Source organism: Copadichromis virginalis, linkage group LG3, assembly GCF_057382275.1.
Source record: "Copadichromis virginalis isolate Kocher_CV1m ecotype Utaka linkage group LG3, C_Virginalis_male_GT1.1, whole genome shotgun sequence".
NCBI lineage: Eukaryota > Metazoa > Chordata > Actinopteri > Cichliformes > Cichlidae > Copadichromis > Copadichromis virginalis.
In genome coordinates, this window is record NC_140620.1 from 39040451 (window position 1) to 39057339 (window position 16889).

The window sequence follows — 16889 nt, forward strand, 5'->3', positions numbered from 1 at the left end:
TGTGACATCAACCAATGATGAGCAGACATCATGTTTAAACCCCCAAACTGAGGATTTTGGCAGTTATCTTAGTCTATATTTTTGTTTATTTATTTATTTATTTATGTATTTTAATAAAATCAGACATACCAAGACAGGGTTGGACCTGACTGAGAATCTAAAGGAACTAGAGACCATAAACTCATTATGGACATTTTTCGTGAGGTCAAAGATGAAGGGAGCCAAAGGGCTTTCCCTTTTCTTTTTCCAACCAGAGCAGTCACTGAGTAGTGGCCATTATGCTGTATATATATATATATATATATATATATATCTTATGCTGAACCTTCCTTAACAGATTTGTTTTTCCCCACAGAGTTCTTATAAATAAATAAATAAATAGTTTGAAATGGAGAGTCATTTTTGAGCTACTTAGATCCAGTAAAGCTCTCACAGGTGTTGAAAACAGCAGCGTACACCCAGCACTGAGCGTAGCAGACAGGCATCTTGCTGCTGTTGTAGGTGAGCAGGATGTCCGTGCTGCCGGTCCAGGAAGTGGGTGCCACTCCATAGGTGTAATCACCACTCCAGTTCCCCACCAAAACGCCTTCATCATCCCGAGAGTTCAGCTGCAAGGAAAAAGACAAGGCTTTAGATATTCACTGATTAAACACAGGGTACGGGAAAGCAGCACTCATATTAGCATTGCTCTCACCATGGCAGAGGCTACTCTGACGATCTTGATGGGGTCTCCTCTGTTGGTGATGGGCATTTCAGCCCGGTCCATGATGTACAAACAGGAATCCAGGATTCCATAGTTGAACTAGGCATAAAAACCCTCAGGTCAGTCACAAGACTTAACTGATAAGCCCTGAAGTGCCTCAGTCTTGTTTTCTCCTACCTGTCCATAGTTCCAGTCCCTCTCAGCAATGTCATCATAGGAGCCGTGATAGATGATCCCCATCTCGGTCATCACACACTCCTGCCTCTCCGTCTCATCATCCAGGAACACAGCATCCTCTGAGGGAAGACAACATGTGGGGTGCTTGAGTAGGACGAAAGCCAAACTGGGATGTTACAGTTCAGACTTTCAAAGACATACACATAAAAAAAGAAAACAACACAGCACACCTGCCACCCAGGGATTGAAGAGGATGTACATGTCCCTGGTGCTTTCCTTCCTGGTCCTGCGGATGCCATAAGGTGTCACCACGGCAACGTACATCTGGTACTTCCCCACAATGCAGTTTGCTGCTGGGGTGATGGCCATGGTGACCACGTTGTCAGAGGTGTTTGTGATGCGGCCTTCCCAAGTGGTCTGACGCTGCTTTGTGGGGAAGACAGGGACGTAGGTGCCCTTGCTGAACTGAGGGCTGGAGCCTGAGGGAGCAGCAAACATTTACATCATCACCTTTAAGTAAATATATTCTGGTGATTTATGTTTATGCAGGTCTGCTCTGATTGTTCCTAAAGCAATAATAATAATAAAAAACTGTACTCTTTTTTTTAGATATCCCCCCTGGGTCAACCCACCTGAATCAAATGATTAGTTCATTACCAGGCCTCGGGAGAACTTCAAGACATGTTGAGGAGGTAATGTAGCCATTTAAATCAGCTGTGTTGGGTCAAAGACACATAAAGCCTTTTGTCTAAAACTATTTAGAAATACTCCAAACTTAACTAACATTATTAACAGGATGCAAAACTGAGGTAGCACCAAGAATAGAAATAGAACAATCCTTTAATTGTCCCACAAGGGGAAATTTGGTTGTAACAGCAGCAAGAAAGACACATATACAAACAAACAGGACACAGAATAGAAACATACACAATTTTTTATATATTTACATCAAGGACTATAGTTACCAAAAAACAGAGTATTGTACCGTTATTAAAATTAAATAAAATTAAATACAGATAAGAGGCAAACCCAGGTTGTAGTGTGAATCGGTTGATAAAATTACAGCGCTGATGTAAACATCTGTGTTTGGTGGGAGCAGTTTTGATTGTACAGTCTGACAGCTGCAGGGAGAAAGAACGTGTGGAAACGCTCCTTCATGCATCTAGGATGCAGCAGTCTGTCACTGAAGGAGCTCGGTTGATCTGATATCCTCGTGTTGGTGTTGTTCCCAGATCATCATACTAAATGTTGTTCCAGGATCAACATTGCAAGTGACCAATCAGAATGTTGTGACGTCATACCTTTGCGACTTCGGGAAAAACCGGCGTAAAACAAAAAACTGTACTTAAGCTGCGTGAAACCGCCTCTGTCCGCCGATCAACGGACCCTGACCCTAACCCTAACCGTAACCCTTTAATAAACAGTAAGCAGAATTAATATTGTCCTTGCAACATTGGAATTTCATAAATGCACGAATGGCTTGGCGCGCAAAGGAATAACGTCACAACAATGTGATTGGTCACTTGCAATGTTGAACCTGGAACAACATTTTCATGATGGTCTGGGAACAACACCAACACGAGGATATCAGATCATCCGAAGGGGGGGCTCTGCAGTTCGGCGACAGAGACGTGTTGACTTTTGCATGTAATACCACTTTGTACCACTAGATGGTGCAGCGAATCAGTGAAATCTTCATTTAAAGAACACCTTGAATTTTTATTTGTCACAGTGGCCTGGAAGAAATTTAAGGCCTCACTAGGAGAGAAACAGATCAGGCTGGTTGAAAAGAAAAATTTAAACTTGAAGAGAAGCACAGATGTGAAAATGTCGACACCCCGGCTTGATGCATGCCAAATAATCCAGGTAAGGAAATCCTAAAAAGTGAATCTGATCTGCATCTGAATCAAGTTTCTTGCATTGCAACACATCTATCTGGTAAAATTTTGTCCCCTGGTAGTGTTTTTAGTTAAATACTGTAAAGGGTAATTACAAAAAGTACCTTTAAGCCCTTAGTTGTTTACTTTAAAACTACGTTACCACCTGCTCCATGGGGACCACAGATAAGAGTAGTACTTAGTGGATTTAACTCACCGATGACAAACTCCAAAGCGAACTTATCTTCAGCAGGTTTGTAGGGACGACTGAAGGTGATCTTGACCTGGAACTCTTGTCCTCTGCGCACGATTAGATAGTCAGAGTGGTACAGCGCGGTGTGATGAGCTATCTTGTTGCTCTCATCGGGCCTTTTCATCATGTCCACCTCACTGATGTCCAGATATTCTGAACAGACAGGGAGAAACAAAGAGAGAAGACACAGGATGCATAAATTCTCAATGTTTCTTTTTTTTGTCTCCTACCACAAGAGGACAGTGATCGCCCCACTTTGGAGGAAATCAGATGAGTGACAGAAAATGAAGAGAAGCATCTGTAGAGAAAGTGGATATCAGATGCTGCTGATCATGCTTCCAGAAAAAAACTGTATTTTCTAGAAAAACTTAGTTTTTTTTTTATTATTTCTGACCTACATGATATTCAGAACCCAGTATGTTCTTCAAAAGTTCAAAACTTTATCAAGCTTATTCACTTGCAGTGGGGACGGCTGAGCTGAAAGTCCTCAAATGACCTTATCTGAAAACTTTAACTTGGTTATTTCTCTGGCTTAATATTACACTTCAGTGGTTCCCCAGTCCTGCTCTCGGCATTGAAAAGGTCACTCTTATTTTGTGCTTTGCCTCCCACAGAAAGCCTTTGGATGGTCGTAGTCAACAGTTTATGTGATGAAAAGCTATCTTTTGGGAACACAGTCTGAACTGTTCTCTCCTTATTAAAAACATAAGTGTTGCGCCAATAGGGAAATTCAATCGACTGTTCATTTGCGGTTGTTTACTGATGTAATTCCAGTCATTGCTTTCATAAATTCCTGTTACATCTGGATATCTCTGTGTGTGCAGCTCTTTGACGGTAATTCAGACTGCAGTGCAGTGACATGCAGCAGGAAGTGAGCAGAATTTATCCCCTTTGGACGTCATTCATGTGTCAGTCATGCGTAAAATGTACTGGAAACTGACAGGAAAGGGGCTTTATCTTCTCCACAGAAGACCCACTGTGTCATCAAATAACTTTTTTTTTTAAATTTTCTATAAATAACAGCTTACTGTCGAGAAGAACAGACTCGTCCAGTTCTTTACATGATCTGACAAGCGTCTTCCCCTTTGGGTTTACTGAACTTTTTTCTCACTTCAATGCATGCATATTTTCAAGAAACGTATCACATACATAAACATGAAATTCCTCCTTCACCTGTCAGAGGAGGGTATCCCCTGGGGCCTGGTTGAATAAAGTACTCATACTCGGGGATGTCGCTTGTCTCAGAGTTGGCGCTGGCAGCAGGAGCTGCGGCGCGGCCACGGTTTGTCACTTTGGGAGGAGGTCCAGTGGGAGCGGGAGGAGCAGGAGAAGGAGCCGCGATGGTAGCTTCATCAGACATGATAGTGATTGCTCAGGGTGGGTGATTTCAGACAGGAACTAGGAGGGAAGAGAGGATGTGTGAATACTAAATTATTAGCAATGCTGGGTGAAATAGTAGAGTCAGTGTCATGCAACTTTAAACAAGTCCAAATCTGGGCACATGCCACAGACTGAAGCAGAATCTGTAAGAACATAAAGAAAGTGAAGAAGAATGTGCTCACCTCCATAACAGAATTAAAGACCGACACCATTACCATCAACAACTACAACCATCTTGTTTTATTTACTGTTGGTAAAATTATTTTCTTTCCAATTCATCTGTCAAGCTCCTAAAGGCCTGTTTTCAAATTGATCTGCCTTCCACCTCTGGAAAATTGGGGAAAGATTTTCATACATATATAGATAGATTAAAGTCCAAAAAGATCACACGCTAAGATGAAGTTGGGGTGTAACTGTCACGAATCGCCGTGCGGCAGGCAGGAGTAGGACCCAAAACGCAGGACTCACAGGCACGAGGGAATGAACTCAAAACTCAGCTTTATTCGCTGGCAGAACAAATATACAAACTAAACTAAACTGGGAAACCACAAACTAGAGAGACACAGGGAGATCCACACACGGCATGAGGGACGACGTCACACTGAACAGAGGGAGACGCAGACAGAAATACACAGAGGGTTAACGAGGGAAGTGGGAACACACGGGGAACACAGGTGACACTGATAATCATAACGAGACAGGGCGGGGTGAACTGAACACTGACGGGAGAGGTGAAACAGGAAGTACAGGAGGAGAGAGAGCACGAGTAGAACACCAACGTAACAGGCAGGGGAGACATGGAATAAACACGAAAGGGGACGAGGGCTCATAAATACATAGAGGGCACACAGGGGGAAGAGAGAGCACGGGGAGAACTTAGACATAAAGGGCAGGGGAAGCATGGAATAAAATACAAACATACAAGGAAACTAAGAACACTGGGCCAACATGGCCCAGGACCATGACAGTAACCAAACCTTCCACATGCCTCGATAAATACTTTTCGGGTTATATCTTTTATGTCACACATGGCTTGCATGTGTGTTTGTGGCTTGGATAGAGACTTGGTTTATAGTCACTCCCATTCCTGCAAGCTCCTGGTCATGAAAGACAATTTTAGTGTTTTATGATTTATTTTCACTCCACAAATAATGTTTGTTTTTGTGGTTACAGAACGTGGAAAAAATGACATAAGCTTCAGCACAGAGCATTTATCATGTCTAAAAGAAAAGGACTTATTCCAGTCATGAATGGAAACCACAAAGAATCTTACTTCAGTGTGTTTACTGAAGTAAGATTACTTAGTTTGGCAATAATATCAATAGACTTTATTCACATGTCAGTTTGCAAAGTGTTTTGAAAGACAGACAACACATTGTAGGTGATAAAGGTACATGAAGCTGAGCTGTGGCAGAAAACAAAAGCAAAGCTCCTGAAATCATTACGAGGAGATTTAAAAATGGGGGTATGTGTTATTACTACTAGTAGTACCAGTGATTGTATGTTATACAGTGGCAGTAGTTTTTTCCCCAAATGTTTGAAATGTAACTGCATGCTTTTATTACTGTGATATTTATATATTTTTTTACTTTTAAATCTGAATCTTTAGGTGGTTTGGGGCATTTTATATCCATATCTTACATATTCTAACTTACTGAGCCAGTCATATCTGTCACTGGTGGTCAAAAGGTTGAGTCTGTTTGAGTTTATAGAAAAGGGAACAGTCTGTATTTGTTCAAAGTTGTTTTTTGCTAACATCGGGTCAGATTACATAAAGGTTGTGACATAAAGCACAATGCCACTGGTGAAAATCGATAACTTTTTGCTTTTAATTCATGGTTAATCCACGTATAGAGGTGTCTTCGTGGTGCTAATAGTGAGCCACACTGTGACCTCAGTGTTTTCAAACTGCGGTTGTTTCTTTGGTAATAGGTCAGCACATTCGGCTGCTACCTTTGTGGTTTGAGCCCACTCATGAGAGTTTCCTGCTTTAGCAGTGTAGTCACTCTTAGTTCAGATATCAAAACCTTCATACAAAAACTCAGGAAATAAAGCTGTGGATTAACAGAGCCTGGCTGTTTAATCAATAATGAGAGAAAAGATGTAAAGATACAGCTTCTATAACTTAAGAGCAAATAGAGGCCCATTAGACAGGAAGACACAGCACACTCTGCAGCCCCGTAGTTCAGCCTGTTTCTGTTTCAACCAAAGAGCTGGTGGGTTGAGCCCCCCTGGGACGCCCATTGTTTTTGACAATGTAAGCTCTCTGATTATGGTGGTAAGCTTGCTACTCTTTGCATTCACATACATAATCTAAGGACAAAGGAGAAGCTTTTCATTACTGGAAATGTGTGGTTTCTCTCAGCAGCCACTTGTGGTCTGTGTTTTATTAGCCAATCACATCAGAGCAGGCTTTTTTGCATGCTGGTAAACAGTGAGTAAAATGAGGATTGCATTTGCTGAACTCCAATCTCAAATGCAGTGGTTGTTGTCTGATGATAATGTGCCTTTTGTTAGCTTTTTAAAATGACCTGCATTCATAAACAATAGATGGTGGCCAGGATAGGAATTATTTGATTGGATATCCACCGGCTCACCTGGAAGTTCCCAGTAAATTACTCTTTGCTTGGAGAGGTTAAGTCATCAGAGTAAGAACTGTGATGAGGATGAATTGGAATATCAGGTTGTGCTTTATGCTTTATGATGCATAAAGAGATAACTTGCATGTTTGACCTTTTGAATCCATTTAATGTCAAAGTCACACCCCTCACGCCCTCGAGGCTTCGGGTTGTTTTTGGCTTAATCATGCAACTACTGTTGCTAAGAGCCTTGCTTTTAGACTTGAGACTTGAGTAAAGGCAAAAAAACAAACAGAGGTATAACTTAGCAGAGCTGTTTGACATGTATTTCCTCTTACTGGGGATGAAAGGTTCAACCAGCATGCCCACTCCAAGAGGTCCTCCCACATTACGTTTTGTGCCATAATGCATGGGATATTTCAAATTGTGTAGGCTATATTGGGCTTAATGATACTTTGCATCACTCTGTCTTTCCAAGGCATCCCAATGAGGCAATCTGTGCCACTGGTGGTTCAGGTGAAAACAGAGCGCTCACTGTGCTGTATGATGAGTCATCCAGCACACACCCCCACATTATACAACAGTGGGTTTTACTCTGAGCCAGGTGTTTTTACCACAGACTCCACATAGTGTGCACCCTGCAAGCATCTTATGAAAGCAGCACTTGTGTATATAATGCTTAAATCAGCCTTTCCTATACTTATGTAATCTTTATGGCACTAGCTGCACGCCTTCCTGCACGGCAGTGGCAGCCCACTCTGCCTGTTGCAAGCAGGGTTTTGGTAACCCCCATCTGGGCTGAAGGGTTGATGTCATTTTTGTCCTGTTTCTTGTTTTGTGGATTTAATGAGTCACTGAGTAGACCAACTGTGTCTGTTTGCATCCTTTTGGTTTATTCACACCTAGGGCCAAGTTTGAATCCAGCAGTTTGATTAGTCACCACAGTGGTCATTACCTTTTCTCTTTTTGCAGCTGAGCTATTATACGGTCATATTTAGTAAAATATTAACTTGGGAGAGTAATAATACCCACCAAATGAATATATTAAAGCAAAAAGGACACAATTAACCTAACTCAAAAAGTTAGTGGATTGGATAAAGTATGACACTGTGAATGCTGAAGTGAATCTGCAAAACTGTCATAAACTGAATAGCTGTAATCATAATTAAACCTGTTTTGTTACTTTACAACACTACTTCTCTGTTTTCGAATAACACTGGAGTGCTTAATGTGTTTGTTTTTTTCAGTGTTTTTGGGGCAACTGCTGACACAGAAAAAAAAAACCCTGCAGGTAAAACAATAAAACCCTGAAAAGAGCCAAAGACTCTCGTTAAAGCCTTTATTTAAGCAGACTAAGTCTGGGATGCATAAAAGGGTTTGTAGACGCAGCATGTGCATAGTTAGTGATTAACCTCTGGTTATAGTTTTTTCATTTGCACATATATTAATAACTCTGGTCATTTTCTCACAGTTACTGCCCACTGATAATGTTCAGGTTATAACCACTTGGTTATTACATTTAGTTAATTTGGTGGAAAATGTGAAAATGTGACCCACTAAACATAACTAAATTAAAATGCAACAAAGTGTATCAGTAAGAGTGATGATAGGGCATATAGTGATGTGCTAGAAGCTTCGTTAGACACACTCAGAGTTGTTGTGATTGCACAACAACAGTTCTTAAATGACTCTCAGATGGAAATACATTTCTTCACATCTGGAAGTTATAAACAAACATTTGCCAAATTGCAAAGGAATTTTAGTGTAGTAAAATAGTTTCACCAAAGCTGTTACTTACCAGTCAATCTTCGTATATGGAAAGAGCTCAAAATGTGGAGCGGACACAGACACACCTCAGCTGAAGTTGTAGAGGAAAGCTGTTGTTTGTTGGAGTCGGTCTGCTGCTGCCCCATGCAGGAGTCTTCTGCTTCTCCTTATATACCCCACTGAAGGAAGGAAAAGAGCGTGTGTGTGTGTGTGTGTGTGTGTGTGTGTGTGTGTGTGTGTGTGTGTGTGTGTGTGTGAGACATCTGCAGAGAAAGACGTGTAACTGTGCTGTCCAGCTTAGAAACAGGATGTGGAATGTACCATCTTCATACAACCCACAGATGGATGCGGCTCAGGCACATAAAGTCACTGACTAAGTTTCTGGTTTGAGATATTTGAGGACTCACATGAATAAACCTGCACTTAACTCTTTCTACCTTGAACACTGCGGAAACTGTTATTAAACACAACACTTCTTAAATGTTGCTGTTTACAGTCATAAAAGTAGATGCAGTACGTTGCAGAGTAGCAATTCAGAATGTTTTTATTTTATTTTGTTTTCAGAAATGCTTCAAATAAAACCACCTTTTTCTAGCTCATTTTACATCACACATCATGCAGTTTAAAACATATAACAATAGTATCAAAAAGGTATTATTACAGTTTCTGTTAGGCAGTGTGATCTTTAAAAAATGAGGAAAATTTATACATTTTTGTCTGATTGACAAGCTTCCTTTTTCATCATGGCAATGATCCCAAACATACTGTCAAAGCAGTAAGAACATACCTGGATGGAAAAACACACAGAATGAGACACTTTGTGTGCTATCCCTAAATCATTGCACCTTTTTCCCACTTTCAAAGCTAAATATAAAGAAATGAGAATGGCTCAAGACTTTTGCACAGTACTGTACACCTAGAAGGTTCACTCTAGACTTAAACATAAGTGCTTCTGAAATTAATAGTAAATTTAACTCACAAAAAGTAGCTGTCGACCTTGTGTTATGTTTGTTATGTATTAATTTAGCATTGTAAATTATTTATAGTTTCCTCCCACTTATGTCGGTTCATTGTTGGTTCAAAAGCATTTTGATGGAGGATGTCTATTTCAGTGTGTTTATAAATTAAATGTGATTTGTTTTAGCTTTCTTTTTTAAATATAACCCTTTTACTCAGTATAAGATGTGGTCTTTGTGCTGCATGTTCATTCACTTTTAATAGCGGTGACTCTGTTTGTTGTTGCTATTTGCTCATGTGCTAGTTTTATTGAAAGTGTTGGCTTTGGTTTTTTATTATTTCAAGGTTATGATAACTCTGCTACGCCACTAAAAAGTATTTGCCATCTCAGTCTGTTTGTGCTGTGTTTAAAGTATATTTGTATGTATATAATAAATAGCTTCACAAATCAAGCTTCTTGGTTTGTCAAATGACTCCAAGAAAAAAGCCTAACATTTTCTCTGCTGGCAGGAATTCAAAGTTTATGTAGAAACCATATCAGATGTGAAAGAAAAATCCTGATGTGAAAAACTGGGGTTAAAGCCTGGTCAGCTTGGGGGAAGAAAAACATACCTGGTTATGTTTGTAAGCGCGTGGTCTGGGGTTTTTAAAAAAGGCTAAGGTTAGACGGTATGGCAAAGCTATTTATTCTATCATTTCTAAAACTGGCTCATGGGAACATTTTAACTCTTGAAAGCCCAATGATCCACTGGAATCACTGGGTGAAAATTCCTATTTTAACACTAAGGCAACTAAGGAAGTACTTGCTTTACTTGTTGGGACATTTCTACACTGCTTCAGCCTCACACTTGTTGAATCTCAAGTTGCATACATTTTTTTTGTTACTGTCTGGCTGAGTAGCTGACTGTGTGAAGTATGAACAGTAGACCCGAGTGCAGACAGAACGTAGAACGTAATTGAGTCAACAAGAAAAAAGAGCCGTTTAATATGGCTGATGGAAAAATACAAAGTAATGCATATGTCAAACAAAGACGAGAACAAACAATGACCTAAACTGGGGAAACTAAAAATAAAACATGAAAAACTCTAAACATGAAACTTGGCGTGGATACAAAGATACCTGATATGACATAGACATGGCGCAAAAGACAACAGACGCCCTGACATTAAACAAAGGAGGACAGAGGACTTAAATACACAGAAAGATAAAGAGAGGATTGGGAACAGGTGGGCCCTCAGCTGGGACAAATCAGACCTAACGAGACAAGGGGAAGCAAAACAAGACACACTGCACACAGGAAAGTGCTCTAGCACTATATGAGTGCTTGTGTATTTATACACAAGCACTCATATATATTCAAATAATTTAAAAAAAACTTTCATTTACCTGTTACTACCACACACCAAATCCGGTCGTTGGTACTTGCTGGCTTGTGTAGCCTCTGGGTAACAAAAGCTCAGCACTGCGCCCAGCATCCTGGAGTACTTCTGTTGTGTTTTGGAGTTTTTACGTGTTTTTGAGTTTGTAGGTGCTTCGGAGTTGTTATGTGCTTCTAAGTTTTTACGTGTTTTGTCTGTTGGGGCCACCGTAAATATACTTTTATTTATTCACTCCACATAAAATGTAATAAATAAATCATATAATACAAAAACCAACTGGTCACAGTTCAACTTTTAACTAAACCTGCAAACCACAACACAATTAAATATAAATTAAAATATGAAAACAAAAAGAAGATGCACATTCTCTGTCATACGGGCCTGCATGAATAAACTTTCTGAATCCTTTATCATCCGCAACTGAAAATAGTTGTGGATGATTACTATACCTTTCCAATGTGACTGTCACAATCCTGGGTCTTATGACCCAGTGTTTTGAGTTTTAGTTCATTTTGATGTTTTAGTTTATGTAAGCCCTTCAGGTTCCTAAGTTCATTTGTTATCATGCTTAAGTGTTCTAGTTATTATTTCCCCCTCGTGTTTCCAACTATGGTAAATCTCCCCTGCTCTTCATGTGTTTCATGTCTGCGTCTTTCATTGTGAAGTTTGTCTACGTCTCATTATGTTTCCTGTTTTATTGTGAAGAGGTCTGGTGTTTCTGTGTTCATCGTGTTCAGTTTTACTCTTCCCCTGTGGCGTTGTTATGTTCATGTTGATCTTCTGTGCCTTTCTGTTCCATGTTTCAGATCCCTATGTTCTGTCTCCCCCAGCCTGTTAAGTTCACATGTCTTGAGTTCCGTCAGTGTGTTTCCTGTTTTACTTTCACAGTCTGTTCTATGTTAATGTTTCTAGTTTTGCTTCCCTTGCCTCGTCCTGCTTAATTACTCTCAGCTGTGCTCTCCTCCTGTGGCTCATTCCCCCTCGTTATCCCTCAGTGTATTTAAGCCCCAAGTTTCTCTTTGTCAGTGTTGCGTCCTCCCTCATAGCTGTGTGATTTTTCCCTGTGGCGCCTTGTGCTTTAGTTTTCCCAGGTTAGTTTACTTTGTATTGTTTTTCGTGTCCCACTTCACGCCAGCAATAAAGCTGTGTTTTTTGAGTTTACCTTTTGACTCTGTGAGTTTGCGTTTGGGTCCTACTCTTGCCTGCACACAGCCGTACTGTGACAGTGACGTTGTTATCCCTGGCTCTCTTTCTCTCTTTCCCTCCCGCTCTCTTCCTGTGCTACTGCGAGTGTAACTACCGCCTCTGATGGGTTTAGATTTTATTATTGTCATTTGTATTAAGAAATATTTAACCATATATGCTTAGAGGTGTATAATCGATTGTTTAGTGATTGGATGTGTAGGGTTAGGGGTTAGGGGTAGTTAGACTACTTTAGTAGTCTGCAACTTTGTGTGCATTCCAGAGTGTTCTGGCATTCACACCCACATCCTAGGAGCATGGGAGAGGTCGTACCTTCTCTTATTGTTTTGTGGTAGGATAAACGTATCTATATCTGTTTTAGTCTAAGTGCCTTTTGTTTAGATGAACTGCTGGACTTCCAGACCAGCAGGTTTAGGGAAGTCTTTATGTGGTCACACACTGACCCCACACACACACACACACACACACACACACACACACTTACACAACGCACAGGTAAGGTACTCTTTGTGTGTATGTAGACGTCGTATGTCAATGAACCTATGCATATTCATGTAACCTCAATAAAAGAGCAGTGTTACAGGGGAGCGGATGAGAGCGACTGGGGTCAAGCGAAGGGACGGCGTTTTTCCAGTTCTCTCCTGTGCACGAGAAAGATAAAGAACTTTGCCTACTCGTGTCTTGCTTTGCTGTGTAATTAAATTGTCCTTAACGTTCCAGTGAATAGGTTTATGCTACAAACCTATCAGCCGCTCCCCCCTCTTCCCAGTGCAAAGCACAAGGCTCGCGTGTGGAGTAAAGCAGAAAAAAAGTGCAAGAGAGAGGGTGAGAGAAGGAAAAAAAAACCCACGGCTCGCGATAAGGAGCCGGCTCGCGTCGTTCATGTCAAAGATCCGGCTCTAAGAGCCGTTTCGTTCGCAACCGACACATCACTATGTTCCAGTTTGTATTCTGCTAATGTTACCACTGCTATTTTTGCTAATATGGTATTACCACCTTTGCAAACACTGCTACATCTGTGGCTGCTCGCAGTCACAGTTAGCCTGCTCTAGCATTAACATGTTGCTGTGGAGTCACTAGATGTAAACAGTTTTCCATACTGGCACTGATATTGTGTCAAAGGTTAATAAAGAGCAACAAATGAGTCCAAAAACAATAGAAGTCAAAACTTCCGAGGAGTGGATGGTTAGTACATGAACAAAATATCTCTTTCATTAATACGTGAGAAAGACTTTCCATCAGTGGTACTCAAACCATAAAATATGGTTTAATTTTCAGAGCTGGAAAGACGTGCACTCTTAAATCAGCCATAAAAAGAAACTTTATTGGCCGCAGTTCTTTTACTTTAAAAATGAAACCCCACAAGCCTCACGGTTCAACTAAAATTACAGAGGGAACATGGCACTGTACATTTCTGTGTTTCCCATTTCCACCACTAGCACTTATCTTCTCCATTGACCAGTTAATTTCAGGGGCAAACTAATCAGCAAATGCCGATGGAAATTTACATGATACATTAAAGAGAGCTCCAGCACAGATGGTGGAATTTTTCGGGCTGATTTTTTATTCATGATATGGACTCTTTTAGATGCTGGACAGCCTCACATTTGGATGGGATTGCTGCCGCTGCTGCAGGAAGTCCAATAAAAGTAATTCATTTGACATTTACAAAAAGCAGCGCGCGTGTCAAAAGGCATCCATCATGGTAATACTCGCAGAACACTTAACAGACCTCAAAACAGCTCCGCTTGGGTTAATGGTGCCAAATCAATATGGCTGATTCAGTCCTTTCCATAAACAGGGTTTGTTTTTATTAACCCTGAGCAGTGCTGGAGGAAAGGTTGAATCATAAAGAACATGATCTAATATTTGTGTGTGTTTTCATGGTGCTCACTGGACAGGACAGGAGAACATGGTGTACCATGTGTGTATACCCAGAGAGGCCACACAGCCAAGGTGCAGGGACACAATACAACAACTGTTAGGAAATAAATGCATCCCGTATTTCAGATTGACCTGGGGTAAAGCTAAATTGTTATTTTCCTCTGTGCTAATCTAGCTTCTCTCTCATACTATATTTAAGTAAAAATAAAATATATACAGCATGTATAATATGTCTGCCTATGAACAAACTGAAGAAATGGGAAAAATTCTGTTCAGTCCATTATTTCAATATTTCATCTCAGAATCTCAGTTCTTTTCTCCTGCTTTTTGTGTAACTGGGAACATAATCTCTCTGTGAGGCCCATTTAATAGCTGTTCTAGCTTTTCTATCATATCGCCTAAGTTTGTTGTCAGTTAGCCCGAAAGACCCACAAAATCGTTGTCCATCACTTGAAGGTGGTTGGATGCTACTGGATATTTCAGGACACGGTTGCTTAGGTAATCCTTCAATGTCTTTTACTACCAGGTCTTTATCCTACACTCATTGGCAATCGCTTCACTCACTCATCTGGAAGTTATAGGAATACAGTGGCTTGCAAAACCCTAAAAGACTGGCAGCTGTAATTGCAGCAAAAGGTGGTTCTACAAAGTATTGACTCAGGGGGCTGAATAATTACGCACACCCCACTTTGCAGTTATTTATTTGTAAAAAATGTTTGGAATCATGTATGATTTTCATTCCACTTCTCACATGTACACCACTTTGTATTGGTCTTTCACGTGGAATTCAAGGGGGCCGAATACTTTTGCAAGCCACTGTATTTGACCTGCGCGGTCACCATGCCACCATTTTTCTTTGTAGTTTCTGGTGTTCATATCATTATGAATCCCTCCTAGTATGGCTGTAGCTTTGATTTGTTGGTCAAACATCACTTTGAAGCTGATGGACAGTCACTTGTAGACATTACGAGTTCAGTTGCCTAGAGGAGGCTCTTAAGCTTCACTGGAAGCAACATGGAAACCAGAAACCACAGAACGTGAATAAGATTCTGCAAGTAAGGAAGAAATAAGTGTTGGTAATGGGAAGTGGGTGAGAGCCAAGATAAACTTCTCAACTTCCAGGTGAGCGACTGGAGAGTCTGGAATGTGTGACCAGATGTCAATTTGTCAGCAAATTGGTATTTACAACAAGGTCATATATCAGAGCCATTCTTCACTGTAATTGGTAGTGAAGTGAATTACTGTCAGTGCGTCCCAGGGCAGCTGTGGCTACAATGTAGCTTGCCATCGCCAGTGTGTGAATGTGTGTGTGAATGGGTGAATGACTGAATGTAGTGTGAAGCGCTTTGGGGTCCTTAGGGACTAGAAAAGTGCTATACAAATGCAGGCCATTTACCATTTACCATTTTTACTTCAGTCGCTCACATGGATTTTGATTGTAATTTATCTCAGTTCTTCAACATTAGCGGTTCATTTTCCCATAGTTGCTCGATGCTGTGAATGTCATTCAGTTTCTGTGCAACCCGGTCACCATGTCACTTCTAGTTTGGACACAACTTAAGGTCAAGATGTTCAGATCCATAAAACCACAGAAAATAAATAACCAGGGATAAATGGACAAAGCAACACTGAGAACAGGAATACCAGAGGGTAAAGATGCACAGCTGTGCCAAATCTTGCCAGAAGAGGAAGTAAAACTAAAACATGGAAACAACTAAAACAACATAATGTAGAAAGATAAGTGAATCAATAGAGGAAGAAATATGGGAGAGCAGGGGGATTACTGTTACTATAAATACAAGAACCAAGCACCAGAAAATTAAAAAAAACCAAACTCATCCCTAGAAAATTGTAAAAAAGAAACCAGAGACTACTTGCTAACAAAGTAAAAACAGGAAAATACCCAAGAGATGACCACTTAATACTGAGACAGACTACAGTGTACAAAAGGAGCCCCAGAGATACATAAATAAAAAAAACTTATGAACAGCAACTAGAAATCAAGTATAACAAAAGATAAAAATCAAAACCCCGAGCCACCAACAAAAAACAGACATAAAACTAAGAACATAGAATCACAGTGAAATCAAACAGAGGGGAGAGGATGTGGAGGAGGGAAGAATACTGAATGCTAAATACAAATGAACCACTACCAGAGAGCACAGAAAGACAAAGGGAAATGCTTTAACAACTAAATAAACTCCATAAACACAAAAAGCCAGCGGAACTAAAATACAAGGACTAAAGGGTACAAATCCATCCATCCATTCGCTTCCGCTTATCCTTTTCAGGGTCGCGGGGGGCGCCGGAGCCTATCCCACCTGTCATAGGGCGAGAGGCGGGGTACACCCTGGACAGGTCGCCAGTCTGTCGCAGGGCCTAAAGGGTACAAATACTAAATACAAATACATTTAAAGTAATAAATGAAACCAAAACCACACAGAAGCATAATGAAACCAGAAAACAGCTAATAATAAACACTATTTCAAGACATGCGTTGTATGTGTAGTCCACAGTTGATTTTAAACAGTGATGGAAGTTATTCTTCATTAACTATAAATAAAGTTTACGACTCAGTGAGTTTGTGCCAGTGCTGAAAAAAGGAAAAAATAAATGGTTCCAAAAACAGTTTACTAAAGAAAACTGTAGTTGGAGCAGAGTCTTTCTCATGGCTCTGTATGTCAGTATCTAAATCAACAGCTTGTTCAGCTGTCATGACAATCATCATA

General features: G+C 40.5%; 1 protein-coding gene across 1 annotated transcript in view; it reads right to left on the reverse strand.

Annotated features, from left to right (window-relative positions):
- The window catches only part of f13a1b (coagulation factor XIII, A1 polypeptide b), a 14144-nt gene extending 5205 nt beyond the window's left edge, over window positions 1–8939 (reverse strand). The window contains exons 1-7 of the mRNA XM_085451010.1: window positions 8768–8939; window positions 4184–4408; window positions 2975–3163; window positions 1111–1359; window positions 881–999; window positions 695–802; window positions 434–608 (exon numbers count right to left, since the gene is read on the reverse strand). Coding sequence (XP_085307136.1) covers window positions 434–608; window positions 695–802; window positions 881–999; window positions 1111–1359; window positions 2975–3163; window positions 4184–4370 — 1027 coding nt within the window. The 5' untranslated portion in view covers window positions 4371–4408; window positions 8768–8939. The remainder of the gene's footprint in view (window positions 1–433; window positions 609–694; window positions 803–880; window positions 1000–1110; window positions 1360–2974; window positions 3164–4183; window positions 4409–8767) is intronic.
- Between the last annotated feature and the right edge of the window lie 7950 nt (window positions 8940–16889).